Below are 18,530 nucleotides of genomic sequence, written 5' to 3' on the forward strand. Positions count from 1 at the left end.
AAACTTATACAAAGAAAGGGGTGGTAATCATCTTTTATTAATTGGTGTGCTTCTCTTATTACTGTTAAATTTGAAAATTTGAATACTTATTACTGAATCTAATGGTCTCCCTAAGCTGTTTGTAATATTATTGAGTGATTCCGTGTCATGATATAACATAAAATGATAGACTTTGGGATTTATTGGTTGACTGAAGAAAATCAAAATTTGTATCAGTTATTTCAGACAAATTCATATCTCTCGCAAGGAGAACAAGCTACCTTTTGTGCAGTTACTTTCGATAAAATGAAAAAAAATATTCGTATAAGGAAGGATCTAAGTTTGGTTCAAAATACACAACATGGATATAAAGTAGTTTGTAATTAACCATTGTTTTCACAAGAATGCCTTCTGGGCTCTGGTCACCAACAGCTACTTGACTTACTTTCAGGTTCTGAACTGTAAGCAACACCTCTCCTTCCTTGTTTTACCACTTGTATTATTGTCCTTATCTTTACGATACACTAGAAATCTGTTATAACTTCGTTACATCTTTGTGTACGTTTGCTTCTGTATTCGATTTAGAATTTGAATGTTCCCTTTTGGGAACAGCAGGTGCGAATGGGATGGTGAAGTATTTACCCTTTTGGGAACAAGTACTAAATAGCACAGTAAAAATAAATTTATCTGAACAATCTGGTTTGCATTTGTCTTCAATTTTTTGTAGTTACATCGTACACAAAAACGCTCATTCGCTCAAAAACGTACATTCCGCGCAATTCAGGATAATATGGCACTAATACCTATATACTTGTACCTACTTGCTATAACAATAAAAAATGAATTGGAAGTTCTTGTTGCCTTTACTGTTTTTTCACGTAATTATAGTGCTTGATTAACAGCTTGTGAGACAGGGCTGTAGTCTTTATCGGTGAGCTCTTTCTTTGCTGTTCTATTGAAAATGAATTATATTTTTGTATAATTTTAATTGGTTACTATTTAGTATCTACCCAATGTTGGGTGGTCAGTTGTTTTGGATCTTGTAACGTGCGTTAAAAAATATTGAAATAGTTATATCGCATCGTCACTGGTCAGGGTCACAATACGCCACCCCCAATACTATAGTAGAGAGTAATCAGCATAAAAAATTTAAAGAGAGTATATAAGCATGTATAAGCACTCAACTTTTAATATACGCTATTAATCTAAATAGACGGTTTTAAATTAGTTAATTTCAGCTTCTCACTTCCAAGTACCAAAAATATTAACGAGTCTCCAAATACTAACTATTAATTAGGTTGAATAAGAAGTATCTTGAATTTAAATTTAATTAATTATTATTTTCGAATAGAACAAGAAATAGGTACAACAACTTTCAAGAAAATGTAACAATCAATAATGGTTCCAGTAGTCAACTACCCCCAAGAGCTCAAACAATAATCCATGAAATTTCAGGAATTAATAATTACATCAATTTCTAGTAATAATATTAGGTTCAGGTAACATTCCTAATATCGAAAAATATTTTTAAATTTTAAGACAAAAACTGGAATATCCAAGTTGACCGCAATACAATTTAACTTACAGTTGTCAAATTAATTGAATGACGGTCTATAACAGATTCTAAAGATATAATGAACGCAAAATAGCAAAATCATAGAACAGACTCACCCAATTTTAGATGTTTAACACTAAGGTATTTCCAAAAATCACAATAATTAGTTGTTAACAACGGATGAATATTATACACCATTATTATAACTTTAACAAACACTTGGTCAAAAGGTCCGACCAGTTTCAATTTTCCCTGAATTCTGACGTAAACCGTATCTACAGAATATCACGTTGAAAAAACTGTCACTAGATGGCATAGTTACCAATTTATCAGTGTTACCAACACTTTTACATTTATAACATTTGTTTGACTTTTTTTAAAACATACAACAACATCGAGAGGCCCCCATAAAATAAAAGTGGTACTTTTATTTTATAAATTATTTTGATTATTGCAGTCTTGTGTCAATTTGGTTAGATTATCAACACCTACTCCACCATCAACTACTAATACCAGATTCATCCTCTCATGCACCACCAAATAAAAGTAAAAACTAAAAGCAAAAAAAAAAAAAATTTCCCCAAAATCTCATTCAATTAACATGCATCCATCAGACTCGCCCGACCTAGCATATCTCTGCATTAGTAATATAAGGTCATGAGTAAATAATCAAAAATAATTTATAATAACAATTCCAATGATGATCGAAATATAGATTTCTATAAATAATAGTTCCAATTTTAAATAATTTCCGTTAATAGGAGTCCTTCAATATTACCATAAATATTAATTTCCTGAAATCAATATCAGTCGATAACAGAATCTTATAATAAAAATGAAAACAATGACTTAGATATATCAGCTCGGGTAGTTTCAGAACAACATCAAAATGAATAATTTACCAGGATAACAATTCTTGCGTACAGCAAACAGGTGTCAACCCAAATTGAATTTACGAAGTACATAGTGTAAAGGACAGTCACACGACATTCATTCCAGGCCTGGAATACAAAAAATATATTAACATCACATTCAAACAATATTTAAAATATATGTTGACCAAGTTGTCAATTAGTGTAATTCTATCTTTAATTTAATTTACTTAATTCAAGATTCTGACTAGAAACAGTTAGTCCACAGCAACGAAATTACAGTTGGTTTGATCTTTAATTATTAACAGTTAATCTAGGTTCACGATAAATGTTTGTCATTGAAACGTGTACCTTTCTTACATCATTAGGATTCTCAATTGATCTAACTTGTAACGTATTTCTTGTAAGGAATCTCAAAATCTGGAATGGGCCAAGCCACCTAGGACATAATGATTTAGTCACCTTATTAGCTAGACTAGATTTAAATTGGGATTTTATTAAAACCTTATCATTAACTTGATATGTTACCGGTGATCTTTTCCTGTCGTATTCTCTCTTCTTATGGTGCCAAGCTTTTTGCAAATTCTCTAAAGCTGTTACCCATAAATTTTTGTCCTTTTGTTTGATTTCGTGGTTATCAATTTCCCATTTCACATCAAGGGGATCGCATACCGGTACATTATAATTATACACTAGCTCCATAGGTGAACATTTTGATTCAGTATGTTCTACTGAGTTTATTGAAAATTCAACTTCATGGAGACCCTGATCCCACTTAGTTTGTTTATTCCGGAAATAGATTTTCAGACAATCCTTCAAAACGCGCAAGTTCGTTCCGTTCGTTCCGATCAGTTCGAAGCAGCGTTTTACTGAGAAATACAAACATCCCTAATTCCTTGTCCGTACAGAAAATCTTTAAATAATGATGAAACAAAGAGACTCGAATTATCATGGGAAACCGAATGGGGAAACCCAAATCGGCACATAATTTTATACAACTTATCCCGTACCGTTTAAGCATTTAAAGTTCTAAAAGGCTCTAACCACATAAATTTAGTACAAGAATCTACAACAATGAGACAGTATTTGCCAGATTTTGATTCACATAGTGGCCCACATACATTAACATAACATAGGGCGTTCGGAATTTTCTCATATTGAGAAATAAGTTGTCCCATAGACTGTCTATTAGTACTTTTATTTATTTGGCATTCCTTGCACCTTGAAACATAATCCCTAATATCCCTAATTATTCCATTCTACGTGTATCTTGCACAGATTTTAGAGATTCTTCTGCGTTCCAGCATGAGCACCCGGTAATATATTATTATTATGATAATAATCAAGTATAGATGTTATCAAACTCTTGGGAATACAAATTTTATAGGAATTTTTAATAGGTTTCGTCTTTTTACATAATATTCCTTTTACCAATTTATATCAATCTACGTTTACATTATTTTCTAATTGTTCAATTATTTTCATCAACTCGTCATCCCTTCTTTGCTGTGTAAACACAGCCTAAGACGTAAATGGCATTAACCAGTCAGTAAATTACCAAAGAATACAATGTATTCTCTGACAACTACTTCACTAGCGTTAGGCTGTTGGAGAAGCTGAAAGATAAAGGCATGGATTCCACAGGGACGATTCGTACAAATCACACAGAAAACGCTCCTTTGACAGATGCAAAACAGTTGAGTAAAGAGTCTAGAGGCTCATATGAATAAGTTATTGAGAAAGAATCAGGTGTTACTATAGTTCTTTATTACAAGGTGTTACAACGTCCTTACGACTGCATCAACGCAATTGGGGATTGCAAGAGCAAAGAGATATAGTCAGTTTGAGAAAAAAAATACATACTCGTGGATCAGCCTTGTTGTGTTGTTTTGTATACAATAAATACATGGACGAAATTGATCGCATTAACGAAAATATATCAAACATGAGAATAAATATTCATGGAAAGAAGTGGTATTGGCAACTTTCGATGTTTTCTTTGAATGTGTCGATGAGCGATGCATGGTAGTTGAGTAAATGGGTCAAAATACATGTGGATGGGAAGCTAGATCTTCTTACTCGTGAAGTTTGCTCGACACATTTACAAGAAATATTCGCAGATACTCAGCATGGGAAGACCTCAAACAAGTGTCAAACCAGTTGAAAGCAGAGTGGCAATACAAGTACGTTATGATGATTTCCATCATGAAATAGTGAGAAACACTAAACACAATCCAGGTGTGTTCAGTGCAAAAAGGTATCAAGAATGCAGTGTTCTTAAGTGTAAAGTTGCTCTCCATATCCACTGTTCACCATTGTTTCATACGAAGTTGGTACTGCCCACTGTAAAATGTAAATCTGATATAAAATATGCTTCATTTATAAACAATAAAGTTGGAAACACATATTCATATTTCATAATACAATTCTTTGATTCTTCTTTTAAAATCGAGTGCACATTTGACACAGAATTAACCACCTCCTTGTAGCTCACTGTTCAAAACTCGGAAATTTCTTGGAATACACTTTTGACCACCGCAGTGGAATCCACTGTTCCCAACTGAAAACATTTCACAACTCCATTCGAACCCATTTTTCCCAGCTGGGAACAGCCAATTGAGCCCGTACAAAGAACATGTGCGCACTAGAATCCTCAAAATATTGTAAATGAGGTCAGAATCAATAAATTGTGAAAAGAATTACGAAATTCTGAAACAAAAAATTAGTTGGGTTTAAATACGTTCCCGTTTGGACAATGTTTTGCATCAGTACTTCCTTCTCTTTAACCTGTATTGAATTTCTTGTCATTTTCACTTGAGTTTAAATTCGTACAAACGAATCCTTTGAAGTCTTTGTTTTGGAATCTTTCTTTTAATAATCTGTAATATAACAAAAGCCATATGTACAGTTGCAAAATATCACAATATAAGTAATAAGCAAACAATTTGCATTGTTTTCCTACCAATCTGATAACAGATTTGTTAGTTTTAGGCTAAATTTTTACATTGCTATTACTTTAAGAGTACATTATTTTTACTTTATTATTGCGAGGTTATTTGTTCCAGGAAGTTATCCGTACATTGCAGAAATACGTTTAACAGAAGGCAAAGAACATTATTGTGCAGGATCCATCATTTCTGCTGATTGGATTGTGTCCGCAGCTCATTGCTTTAGAAGCAACCATTCTTTAGAGGTAATAAAACAAGAACATAAAATACACAAATGTAACATTTAATAGGTGAAAATAACAGGTATTTATAATACTCTTTAAAAATTACAGTACAGGGTGTTTGAAAAAGAACTCCCTAGCTTTAAGTATAAATTTAATTGGGAAATGAATAAAAACTTACATCAATGAGTACATATCATGAAAGAAAATTCCTTCAAGTTTTGTTTAATGTTGGTAGACTTCAACGTGGGATCCATTTGTGGCCCTGCACACGTCGAGACGATATTTCACTTCTCGCCACGTATTCACGAATATTTTCAGGTGTAACTGTCCCAACCGCCGCGACGATTCTTTCCCGTTAATGATTGATGTCTCTGATCTTTTCATTATTACACAACATTTTTTATATGGCCCCAAAAGAAAAAGTCTAGTGGGGTTAAGTCTGGGCTTCGTGGTGCTGCTGAGTTGCTCTGTACTGCACGCCTGCCTGGACTGAACTGAGGAAACAGAGGAAGAAAACTAGCGTTGCCAGACTCACAGCTCGGAATTATTCCAAAACCTGATCTAAATTATGCTAGATTCAGTCAAATTATGCTAGGTCCTCATAATTACTAATTCAGGAGTTTTTAAAAAAAAACGATGTTGAGATGCGATAACGTAAATTAAAATACGCAGAGCGCAAGAATGCGTGGATAGAACTCAATACTTCACGCAACAAAGCTTTAACTCAACTAAACTAGTGGAGTAGTTGCCAGATTCAATGGCGTATATATCGTATAAATGAATGTGAAGTGTTTGTTTACATATTTTGAAAGAAAATTACCTCGCTTTATAAGCGAAGTTGGGGGAGGGGGCAGATTTTTGGTCGATCTCGGACCTTTCATTTCAGGAAAAAGGATGTCATGATGTCAGAAATAAAGATTGTGAAGTTGTCAAAAAGTTGGGGGGAGAATGGCACCCATAGCTCCGACCATGCCTCGCAATTAAAGGATTAGAAAAGCCTGGGTGGAGCCACAAAAAATCAAAGCCGTTTTTAACTTACTTCGGAAAATAAGACTGCCTGTATGGTTTACCGACTGTATGAATCAATGGAAGAGGATACATTTCTGCCGTTCTTTTTCTTCCCACCCAACTTCTTTCTCATCTCCAGGTTTTGCGGCGTTTTGATAAACTTGCTGAAATTATGCTAGATTTGGGCAGGATGCTAAAGGCAAGATGCTAGATGCTAAAGACATGCAAATTATGCTAGATTTAGCATTATTATGCTAGATCTGGCAACGCTGAAGAAAACAGCACTGGTGCCGTCTCAAGGTCAAGCAGACCTGCTAATTGCAGGGGAACCAAACTTGGAGAATTGATCAATCAAATACTACAAACTAGAATAGTGTATTTCACTTTGTACAGATTCTAGGACACATTAAAACTAGGAAGTTCTTTTTCAAACACACTGTATAATAATACTGATTTCATGCAGAAAACAGGGACATAATAAATGAAGTATTTATTAAGCTTTCGCATTACTTGATTCACTTAGTTCAATCGTTTACGACTGGAAGTAGTACGCGCAATGTAAACAAACATAGAGGAGTCTTATGTCTGTTAAGAATTTAAAATGACACAACAATGGACATATGTATTGAATTTTAATGAAAAGTGATTCCTGATTTGTAGAAATAACAAATGATGGAATATTATTTATGATTTCAGTTGGAGTGGTAATCTGAAGAAGGAAGTGATGTACTTCCGAAACTGTAACATGTCTAGTTAATTTGTAATAAAGACTATAGACAGCCTTGTAAGAAAGTTATATTTAGTTTGTATTAAAGAAGCTGTTAAACTTAAAGAAGAAACGAAGAAAACACTACATTTACAAAACTGGGCGTTGCATTTTGATGGTAAACGTATTGATGTCCAAGAATATCATGTGTTAGTGTTGAAGAATGAACGAAGAGAAGTTAGAAGCGCTAGGTCTACCAAACGGAAAAGGAGATACTGTGGTTAAAGGAATATCAGATGTTCTTGATGAATACAATTTATGGGATAGTATAAAGACGATTACTACGGACACTACTCATGTGAACATTGGAAGGAATGGCATTGTAATTCAATTACAAAGGCTGTTTGCTCAAAAGAAACTGGAAGTAAGACAAATCATTGGTTATCAACACCATGTTCTTGGCCGAGTGCTTCGCGTTGTAATGGATGTTGAATTCGGAGGAAACAACACATTGCCCAATATCGAATATCCATTTATCCTGCAACTTGTAAGGAACTACGAGCAGCTTAATATTAATTTTGAGAATGGCGAAGAAGAAATAACAGAAGCAGTTGGATGGCGTGATGGTACGAAATTTCTGTTTCATTTAACTCGAGTTTTCCGGATTTTGGAAACAACTGAAAGACTTCTTAAAGTAGTTTAAAAAAATACCGAAATTGAGTAATGCAAGATGGAATTCTCGAGTAATACTATAACGACTCACCAAGGGTAGTCGTCAACCTGGTTCGATCGATGATATATGAATCTTGAGTGGTAGTAATAATTTGCATGTAAAAATATCTTTAATAATTATACATATTATTATTCTCACCTTTTCTATCAAAATTATAACGTCGATTAACGGTATCAAATGGTTTATTAGTTGATACACTTTTATGTATTCTTATTCAAAACGTCATGCACACATACAAGATGATTAGGTATCCATAAACAACTACATAGCAACAACTACATAACACTATCCCATAATATATTTTTTTTACATATATTAAAAACATTCTTCTTTTGTTATTATTAAATTAACATTCTATTAAGTATATTGCTTATGTATGAGCATTTTCTGCCCAAGGTGCAGGTAATTATTAATCTATCCAAAGTATTTCGTTATATAAAATGTCGCCCGACAATTGGACTGAATATAAAAGTCATAAGCGAGCTTGGCTTTTATCTTCAAGAACCACTGGTCCGTTTACAATAATGGTCTTACACTACTTATGCATTTCACATTTTGATCGCCCCTCGTATGTATCTTCATTACATATCATAGATATAGATACATTTATAACAAATCTTTCACTTCATTAATACTTATCTTTTATTACATTAATTATATTTATTTCATTATCATTCATTACATTATTATTATATTTTATTATTAAAACGTCGTCGCCTATTTATTTAATCCTTGAAGGGTGCGAAGTCAAAATCGTAAGAAGCAATTACAGTTAAAACATGAGTTACCATTATCCAGGGCGCATTATATAATAATTATATTAGGTGATATTTTAAAATAAACATTGGATCAATAAGGCATCAAAATATAGAAGAATTTCATTCAAGATAGTCGTTGAATAAGTAACTTAATAGAATGAATCTTATATTTAACATAATCTTTGGCAGTTAAGTTTTCAACACAAGTCAATCTAATATAAATAATCTTTGCTTTTAATCAATTATGAATCGAATTATAATTCTTCACATTAACAAGAAAAAAATAAAAATCATTTGAAAATTAACTTTCCAGTCTATCTAAAACTATATTTAAGCACTTCAAGTATTCATAAGAGTCGTTTTCATTATCAACATTAACTCATAAAATTGAAAACAAAAGTTCACAAGAATCTATAACTGATATGGGTTTAACCTAATTTCATTAACGGTAATCAGCTTACATTCGTACTTGCATATGATTCTAATAAAGTACATTGTACTGCACAATCATGATTAGGTTCCACAATATGTTGTACATGTATTTCATCGTGATTCTGATTTTGATACGAAGTGCCATCTCTTGACCTCCAATTACGTCTATCCATGTAGCTTGTTGTATTCCTGTAATTTCGCCCTATATTCCAATTGTTTTTATGTCTACTTCTGTTGGGTGATTTGACATCAGGATTATCACGATTAATTAGGTTAGGCTGATTCCCTACATAACTTTGCCTATTTCGTTCGTTTTGATTGCTAGAATTTACTCGGCTTAGATTATGTTCCGTATCGTTCACACTTCTGATATTTAGATTCCGAACAGGTACAAAATGATCTGAATTATTCTTATTTTTACCCACTCCTACTTGTTGATTCAAAGCATGGTATTGAGTTTCATAGCATTGGACAAGCATTAATAAATGGTTGAAACTCATACATTGTGTAGAAAACAAGATCTGTTGTAACTTAAATGGGAGCAAATTTCGAATCGATGCTATTATTCTAGATTCCGATTGCAATGGATTAACGACTTTTAATTCGTTGTATGTATTTACGGCAAATTCAACAACAGATTTGTGCAAACGAGGATTGAAATGTTGATTTCTAATGGTGGCATCTCGATTTGCAAGCAAAAAGTCATTTTCATAATTCGCGATCAGTGCTGCCTTAAATTCCTCATATGTATTGATGTGATCACGTACTGCTTTAAACCATAAAGAACATGGTGGGAGTAATACATGAGGGATTAATTTCATATATTGTGATCTATCTATACACATTATATTGCATTCGTCCTGAAATTTTTCCAGGAAAGAAGTAGCGTTCTCATTACATTTACCACTGAATTTACTCATAGCCCGTATTTCACTCATCTTAACACTTAATTTTACCTTCCTTTTATCATTCCGTGTACTTATTGGGTGACAATTCCTATCCATGACGTGATGTGTCGTTGCACCATCCCTTTTCCGCCCATCTGTCCTCTTCGGATGAATTTCTTCCAAAATGATATCCTCATCAGACACAGGTGAAGGCGAAGTCATCTCTGGTGAGTGGGGAAACTCCAAGCGATCACTACCCATATTATTGTGGTATGTGTTGTCCTTAACCTGTAGCGTTCTAATTTCTTCCTGTAGAGTAGCTATCAATTGCGTATTTGCACGTATGTTGTTAGAATTATTGATGACCTGAATCTTTTGCTGTTGAACAGAAGATTCTATTAATTCTAAATCCTTTTTTACACCACTGATTTCTTGGATTTGGTGGTTGTGCTTATCCTGACAATCCTCGGATATTCTTTTTAACTTTTCCTCGAACTGCGAGGTGATGTCATTTATCGCTTGGACAATTGACTGTTTCGTTTCATCTGACTTCTGTTCCATTCGTCTACTTAATTCCTCATATTGCTTGTTAGATTCTTTGGACTTATGCTCTATCGACTGCTTTAACTCCTCGTATTGCTTGTTAGATTCTTCGGACTTTTGCTCTATCGTCAGCTTCAACTCCTCGTATTGCTTGTTAGATTCTTCGGACTTTTGTTCTATCGTCTGCTTTAATTCGGTAGACATCTGAATCAATTGTCGCTGTAAGGCTAGCAAGATTCGGTCTTCAGATGTCATTCCTGGTGTTACACTATGTTCACCGTTGTCACTATTATTGGATTCTTTCTCAATTGCCTCACCGTTCATTTTTCTTATAATTATTCTACCACTTCTTAGTCTGGTGAAATTTGTATTCATTAACTTTACTACAAAAATAAATTCACCCTTACTTTGCTTCGGGATATGAATTTATGAAAAGTCCCGGGTGAGGTAAACCAAAATTTTTATAACGACTCACCAAGGGTAGTCGTCAACCTGGTTCGATCGATGATATATGAATCTTGAGTGGTAGTAATAATTTGCATGTAAAAATATCTTTAATAATTATACATATTATTATTCTCTCCTTTTCTATCAAAATTATAACGTCGATGAACGGTATCAAATGGTTTATTAGTTGATACACTTTTATGTATTCTTATTCAAAACGTCATGCACACATACAAGATGATTAGGTATCCATAAACAACTACATAGCAACAACTACATAACACTATCCCATAATATATTTTTTTACATATATTAAAAACATTCTTCTTTTGTTATTATTAAATTAACATTCTATTAAGTATATTGCTTATGTATGAGCACTTTCTGCCCAAGGTGCAGGTAATTATTAATCTATCCAAAGTATTTCGTTATAATACTAGCTCTTCTGGCATTTATTCTTCTACCAGAGAGAAGAGACTCTCTACTTGAAATTTGTAGATTCGACTATTACAAATGGGCTGACCATTGGTTTACTGACCAAATCTACAGTGTGGGTGATTATCAAAAGTTATGTAGCAGCTTGCCGGTTCACGAAAAAGCAGGGAACTTTGGGTTAAGAATCTACCTTAGGGCAGAACACCGAATCACCATCATCACAATATACGCGTATATTTTGAAATCGTTTCTTTTGGTTTGAGGGTGACATTTTTCGACTACAAAATCGAATTAATGCCTTTTTCGTTAGTTTTGAACAAAAGTTAATCGATTTTTGACACAGAAACATAGGAGTTACAAAAAAGTCAATGCTAATATATACTGTATATATATATATATATATATATATATATATATATATATATATATATATATATATATATATATATATATATATATATTGTTTACAGTGGGTGCAAATTTGAATAATCTACACTTCATTTTTCCCTACGCTTCACACTTCGTGAAATTTTTTAAAGCAGTTTTTGTCTTTGTTGAAACACAGATTCACTTTAGATTTGTCACAAGTTTGCATGTGGTTCTTGTCGCATTCCATAAGGGCCAGTGATCCTGTGGATCAAGTCTAACATCCTTAGGTAGAAGAGATGAACCCTTGAATTTTTTCGATGTTCTTCAACAATATCCATGTTTCTGAGTATATCCCGTTTATTTACCTTAGGGGGAATTTGACAGAGAGAGACCGTGCTAACTCGGCCCTCAATTTCTTTTGGCTTACAGTGTTACGTTCTTTCCTCGCTGATATGTAACGATAAAGAATCCAGGCATTTATAACGGAAATATCTACTAATTGGTAAAAGAGACGAAAATACTACTTCCTTGATTTCATTCTGCTGCCTATGTTATGATACTGTCTAGCAAGTCACCATTGCCCGTGTGCTTATTGTATACAGACACAATAGCTGGGCAAGGTAATTGGACATGTTGCTTCTCCTTTCTGTTATATCTTCTTACTTCACTTTCGGCAGCTCACCTACAAATGTAAACAACAGGGACACACAGAAATTGATCTTGAAATAACAGTTGATAAATCTACGTCATCAATAGTTGCTGAAAATTCTTCAAAACAACCACGACGTTCCTTTTACACCTCTTTGCCCATGGGAAACTTTCAATTCTGTATCCTATTCCTCTGAATTGTGCCAACACACTGCATATCTCTTTTGAACAGGTTCACTTCTAAATCCAGAAATGTATAAGATCGATCAAAGTAGAATATGTAGTTTTGATTCTGAGGAATATCTCTTGAAAGTCTGATGACGACATTATCACTGGCTCCAATGTCAGGTTCACTATCAAAACGAAACCTGGCATCATTCTCTTGTCCATTATATATTTCAATTTTGTGAGCAAAGCCCATCTCACTAAAGAGAACAAACAATTTATATTTCCATTTGTGAGGTTTATCTTTCATGTGCTGCATATCTTTTGTTGAACATATTTGTTCATCTACCGACAGCCTTTCACTTATTGAAATGGATAAAAATCTCTTATTAAAATAATCTAAAATAGGTCGCAGTTTATATAGCCTATCATAAACTGGGTGCTCAGAACTTGGTTGTTTGGTATTGTCATTGAAATGCAAAACACGTCTCAGTCTTTCAAAAACCTTCTGGAGACAGTTTCCGTAACTAAATCATTTCCAAGAGTTTCTTCCAGAGGTCACGAATACTACTTTATCAGACACAAAACTAATGATGTAAATCCAAAGAAACTTCTGAATGTCAAACACAGACACATTCATCGCCTTGCTTGGGTAAATCTGGGTACTGTAAAGTATAGATTTCATCTGTAAAGTAATATTTGAAAAACTCGCATGGAGATTCCAAATTAGTAACTTATAGAGACAAAGTTGTATTTCCCTTAAATATAAATGATGCAGTGCCAAATTCACAATTCTTCCTTTTCCACTGAATGTTTCTCTTTGTTTGTCATCCTGTGAAGTATTGTACATACGACTCCAGAGATCGTTCTGATGCAGTCTCAGGAACACAAGAAACAGATGGGATAGCTGCTTCCAACGAAATTTCAGGAACACAAGCAATTGACGGAATAACTGCTTTCAACGAAGACTCAGGAACACAGAAAATGGGAGAATTTGCTTCTTATGGAACCTTAAATTCATATTTGAAAACATCCCTACATTTTCATCGTTGACCTAAGGAACTGATGCTATGAATCGAGTGAGTCTTCTTCAGATTCCGAAAATGCAGCAAAAGGAGAATCGAAATGAACTGTGTGGTCGTCGTAAGAGTCATCATTTTTTAAATTCCGTCTTTACTATCTGAGGGGCAAATCATAGCTATAAGTTCATTTACAGTCATTTTCTTCCATCGTCCATTATCCAAAATAATTATCTGTTCCATTGTGGTGCCCAAAAAAGGCAACAATGTACTTGTTGCAAATAATAGAAACAGAAGTTACAAAGGCAGTACCTAATATATATATGTGTGTAAATGCACAGTTTTGCCTACCTGCAAAGTCCACCAAAACAGATAAAACGAATAAAACGCGATGAATTGTCAGCGTAATGCACTTTAGCACTCATTACACTTCTGTTCAACACAGAAAAAATCAACAGTTCAAAGTCTGTCCACATAAGTGAGCAAGACGACAATGGAGCGTGACTGTAACTCCACGTGCAGCAAGTAAGACAAAGAGTTCAGCGCTGGCTTATTATCACATCTAGCGGAAAATTTAGTACTTGATTAGTGAAAGGGCATCTTAGCTGATACGCAAAGCTGTTTTTCTTTGTCCAAACTTGAAACTACATGTTGCGATACAATTTCAAAGAAAACTTTGCATACAAGCAAATCTGCGCACTAATGGGCTAAACCTTGAACAGTGGAGGGATTGGAAGCACGAATTCGAGAGACTATTACAAACACCCTAATTGATTTCCTTCAGAAAAATATGTATTGCATCCCTGGCCATTTGAGGAAGCTAATTAATAACACAGGTACCTATGTTGATATTTAACATTTGCTTTTGTATTCTTATCTAACGAAGCACATGCTTTTTTTAATAAATAACAGTTGAGTTGATTTTGAGTTCAACTTTCCTTTCAGCAGTGAGGCTATATGAAACGTGGACCTACTGATTAACATGGATTCCGAACCACATGAGCTCCCGCCGGGAATCGAACCCGGGTCTCCCACGCCAAAGGCGCGTACGCTAACCGCTTAGCCACGGAGGAGCTCTTCTAATAAATAAGAATAACTATTACAGAATTTATTACATTTTTTAAACATCTAGTTCTTATTAACGAAGTTGCATATAAAATTTTGCTCTTCTTTTGCGTTACAGAAATATAATACAAATTTGGCAAAACTGTCAGATTTGCTGGTCTATGAAAAACCGTTGTCATGTGAAACGATCTATAATTTTCTTCTCTTCCTTTCTTAGTCGTTCATTCTAGTCTCTAATTCCCAATTTACAATGTCCTTATACTACACAGGAAAGAAACTTGGTGTCTCTTTTTCTCATTTTATTTACCCCTTAATGGGCCTGTTCGGTTGCAAAAATGTGAACAGATTTTGGGTAGATGGCTGAAATTCAGCTTAAATGTAGAAAGGACTGTGTTGATTTTATATTTTAAAAGAACTATCTTAAAATGAATAGAACATAATCAAAAAATACGAAACACCAACATTAATGTTAATGGAAAATCGGTGAAAGGAATGAAATCCACATATCTCAAAAATTATAATAAGGAGGTGGCTAATTGAAAGTTTATTGCAAACAATGAATAGCACGTAAGGTAAATATGGATAGAACATTGCTTAAAATCAAATTCTTTGAGTAAAATCAATAATAATGTATATTCATTGTCTTCCAATAACCCAGGGAGCCGCACGCGGACGTTACGTGCTTGAAATATATCACAACTTGATTTGGAATCTCCAAACTCAATTTATCACGTAACGTGACTTTGTACCTGATCCCATGACACACTCTGGTGTTTATTGTAAACAGAGAGGCTCTTTACAAATAAGGTAGAACCTATGATCTATATATTCGTACAATGGTTCGCAGAATTTTGAACTTCAAATGAAGCATTTACTATTCAAAAACATTTTTCACGATTCATAACCTATGTACGTTTAAGTTCTTAGCTTAGAACCGTCGTTCTTGTGCAATTATGTTGCATTAACAAAGAAGAAAGGTTTATTTACATGATGAACGAAGCATTAATGTACTACTACAGTCAATGAGAACGGTAATGAGAGAAAGCTTTTCTCTACAGAATTACGAAGTCAAGACTCGATCAAAAGATGCTAGAAGCATGATTCATTTCAAAGTATATTCATGAAGTATATTCATTTAAAAGTAAACACTAATAGAATTAGTTTAAGTTTTAAAAATAGTGTTACTCTAGGAAGATAAGAAAGTATGAGCCATATAATACTAGCACGATTGTTGTAAAACAATGATTGTTAAATATTATACCGTCAGAATAGAACTTGTGAATTATTATCGTAATGTAAAGTAGTTGGCATTTAGACGAGGAATAGCGGGGGTATATACACAATAAGCCTATAAAATACTTTTCTTTGTTGAAAAAATTATACTCTAATATCTTCAAAGGTATTCTATTAGGACATTTAGAGTATCACATTTTAATTCGACATGCAGATCTACATTAATAACTGATAAAATTCATGACTGTACATGTAGTACATTATGTTTATCCATTATAATGGGTTGTGTCTCTTATGACGAGATAGAAGATAATGCTGAATCAGGGAGAGTCTACTGACGCTCTTAATTAGAAAAAAAAGCTACTTCATCAGGGAGTTCTTTTAAGGATGATCTTTTGGATATATGCTGGGCAAAGCTCTACTATTTAGTGGGGATTTTTTGGTTTTAAGCACTTTTAGACACGCTGCATTAAAGGACTTAATATAGAGGCAGTGGCTCTGTAAACGGTAACCGATAATGAGAAAGAAAATCCGTACTAGAGGAGTGCGTCAACAGGCGCAATCTCTTGGATTCATGCTTGGTATGGTTTTGCCATCTAATACGAATCCGATTTGTTTTACCTTTCTGTTTAAAGCAGCAGAGACACACTCCATTAAATGGGTCTCCTTAAAGGCAGTGGCTACGTCAATGGTAGCTGTCTGCGTATTCTGTACTTATTAGGTAATAAAGACCTCACCAGCAGCAATGCAATGAACGGTTGGGTTGCTCTTTATTCTAACTTTCAGCAGACAGCAAAAAACGCTTCAAAAGACTTGATTTGAAACTTTAAATAGAGAAACCATGAAAATGTAACAGTTTTAAGTCTTGACAACGTTTCATATCCAAGGAGAAAAAGTAGAATTCCACCCTGACCCGATTCGAACACATAACTATTTCTGTAGATATTTTATATGCTCGCAAACAAGGTGTAACGAAAATTCCGTATTACAAACGAATTCAAATTTTTTAAACTAAGGTAAGTATATGTACATTCACATTTGAATACGGAAAAGTCGATCAACTTGCAAACGTGTAAAAACTAGAAACGTCCAAAAATAGAGAGAGCAAATTAGTCTTCTGCATCAATTCTTGAAGTATCTTAATGAATCGTTGAAAGTATTTTTTGTTGAAAGGAAATTGACAGATTTCAAGTGATGTATTAATATTGTAACCTAGTATCCATTTACTGTACGTAATGTTTTCAACTAAATAGTGGATTCTATTATAAGAATGAGAAATGACACGATAAGCTACATATCCTTTGGAATGGACATAGAAGTCTAATTTGACTCATTGTTGCCCTACTCATGTTACAATTTCATGGACAGATTTCTGCTGAATGTCACTTTAGTAGTATCTTTCACTTTTAACGTTAGGCTTGATTGTTAGGGGGTAACGAGCTCTAATTTTCTTCATATACGTGGTTAATATATAGACTTGTGTACCAAACGAATTATTATTAATTACCAATACGTTTGAATACAATTTAGGATTCTTGCATAAGCTGATATGAAATACAAATTTAGGCATAGTACAAATATTCAAATAATCCACAAAACTATCAAAAACTAAACATAATAATGAACATTACATAACATAAAATTCTTCTTTTAACAAGAATTTCACATTACCATGAGCCGACATATGTTACTATAATATCTCCCAATACATGTAAAGACTATTTGGGTCAGACGTGATAATGGCATACCAGGAGCTTAAGTTGTTCGCCACTTACAATAAAATAATTTATCTGCGCGTAGTACAGATTTCAGTTATTAAATGTTTACGGACTTAACGGGGAAGCAGTGTCAATTACTTCCTGCTGGGTCGTGAAAGAAATTATTTTTCGTTTTATACTTAGTAAAAGTGTAAGGTCACGAATGGAATTCGAATTTAAAGTAATTGGGAAACGATAGTTTCAAACGAGTTTCAAAGACATAGTAACATATGTGTCGAGCTATAGTCAAGATATACGAAAAAATACGGAAACGGCACTAAAAAGCACAATATTTGAACGCATTAAATACAGTTTCTTTTTTAGATAGTGTTGTATTTGATACTATTGTTGACTGGAAATCACTGTACTTGCAGCCATAGTATGTATGCCGGCCTATTGGTTATAGTGTACAACAAACTGAACATACCTACAATTACAGAATATCAGCTTACAAATCATTGACTTTTTTATTTCAGACTGTGCTGTATTTGTTGTCATAATGTTTGGACCGGAACATGAGTAATTTTCATAATCCGGTCCCGATAAGATGTGACATTAGGCCTATGATTAACGTAGTAGTCGATTAGCAATGACGTCACACCGTCTTACCAGCTACTGAAAGAGCAAACGCTTATCTTTCATATAGGTACTTCCTAGCACAAAATCGACTCTTCTGTTGAAGACTCCTACCCTATAACCAACATTCCATTTTACTTGATATGACTACATATAGGATTATGAGTCATA

General features: G+C 33.8%; 1 protein-coding gene across 1 annotated transcript in view; it reads left to right on the top strand.

The window, feature by feature from the left end:
* The window catches only part of LOC145661770 (trypsin I-P1-like), a 118,080-nt gene that overhangs the window by 27,368 nt on the left and 72,182 nt on the right, over window positions 1-18,530 (top strand). Inside the window, exon 4 of the mRNA XM_081727105.1 lies at window positions 5,472-5,599. Within this exon, the coding sequence (XP_081583231.1) occupies window positions 5,472-5,599 (128 nt within the window). The remainder of the gene's footprint in view (window positions 1-5,471; window positions 5,600-18,530) is intronic.

The sequence above is a fragment of the Thermobia domestica genome, chromosome 10 (genome assembly GCF_964235325.1).
Source record: "Thermobia domestica chromosome 10, izTheDome1.hap1.1, whole genome shotgun sequence".
NCBI lineage: Eukaryota > Metazoa > Arthropoda > Insecta > Zygentoma > Lepismatidae > Thermobia > Thermobia domestica.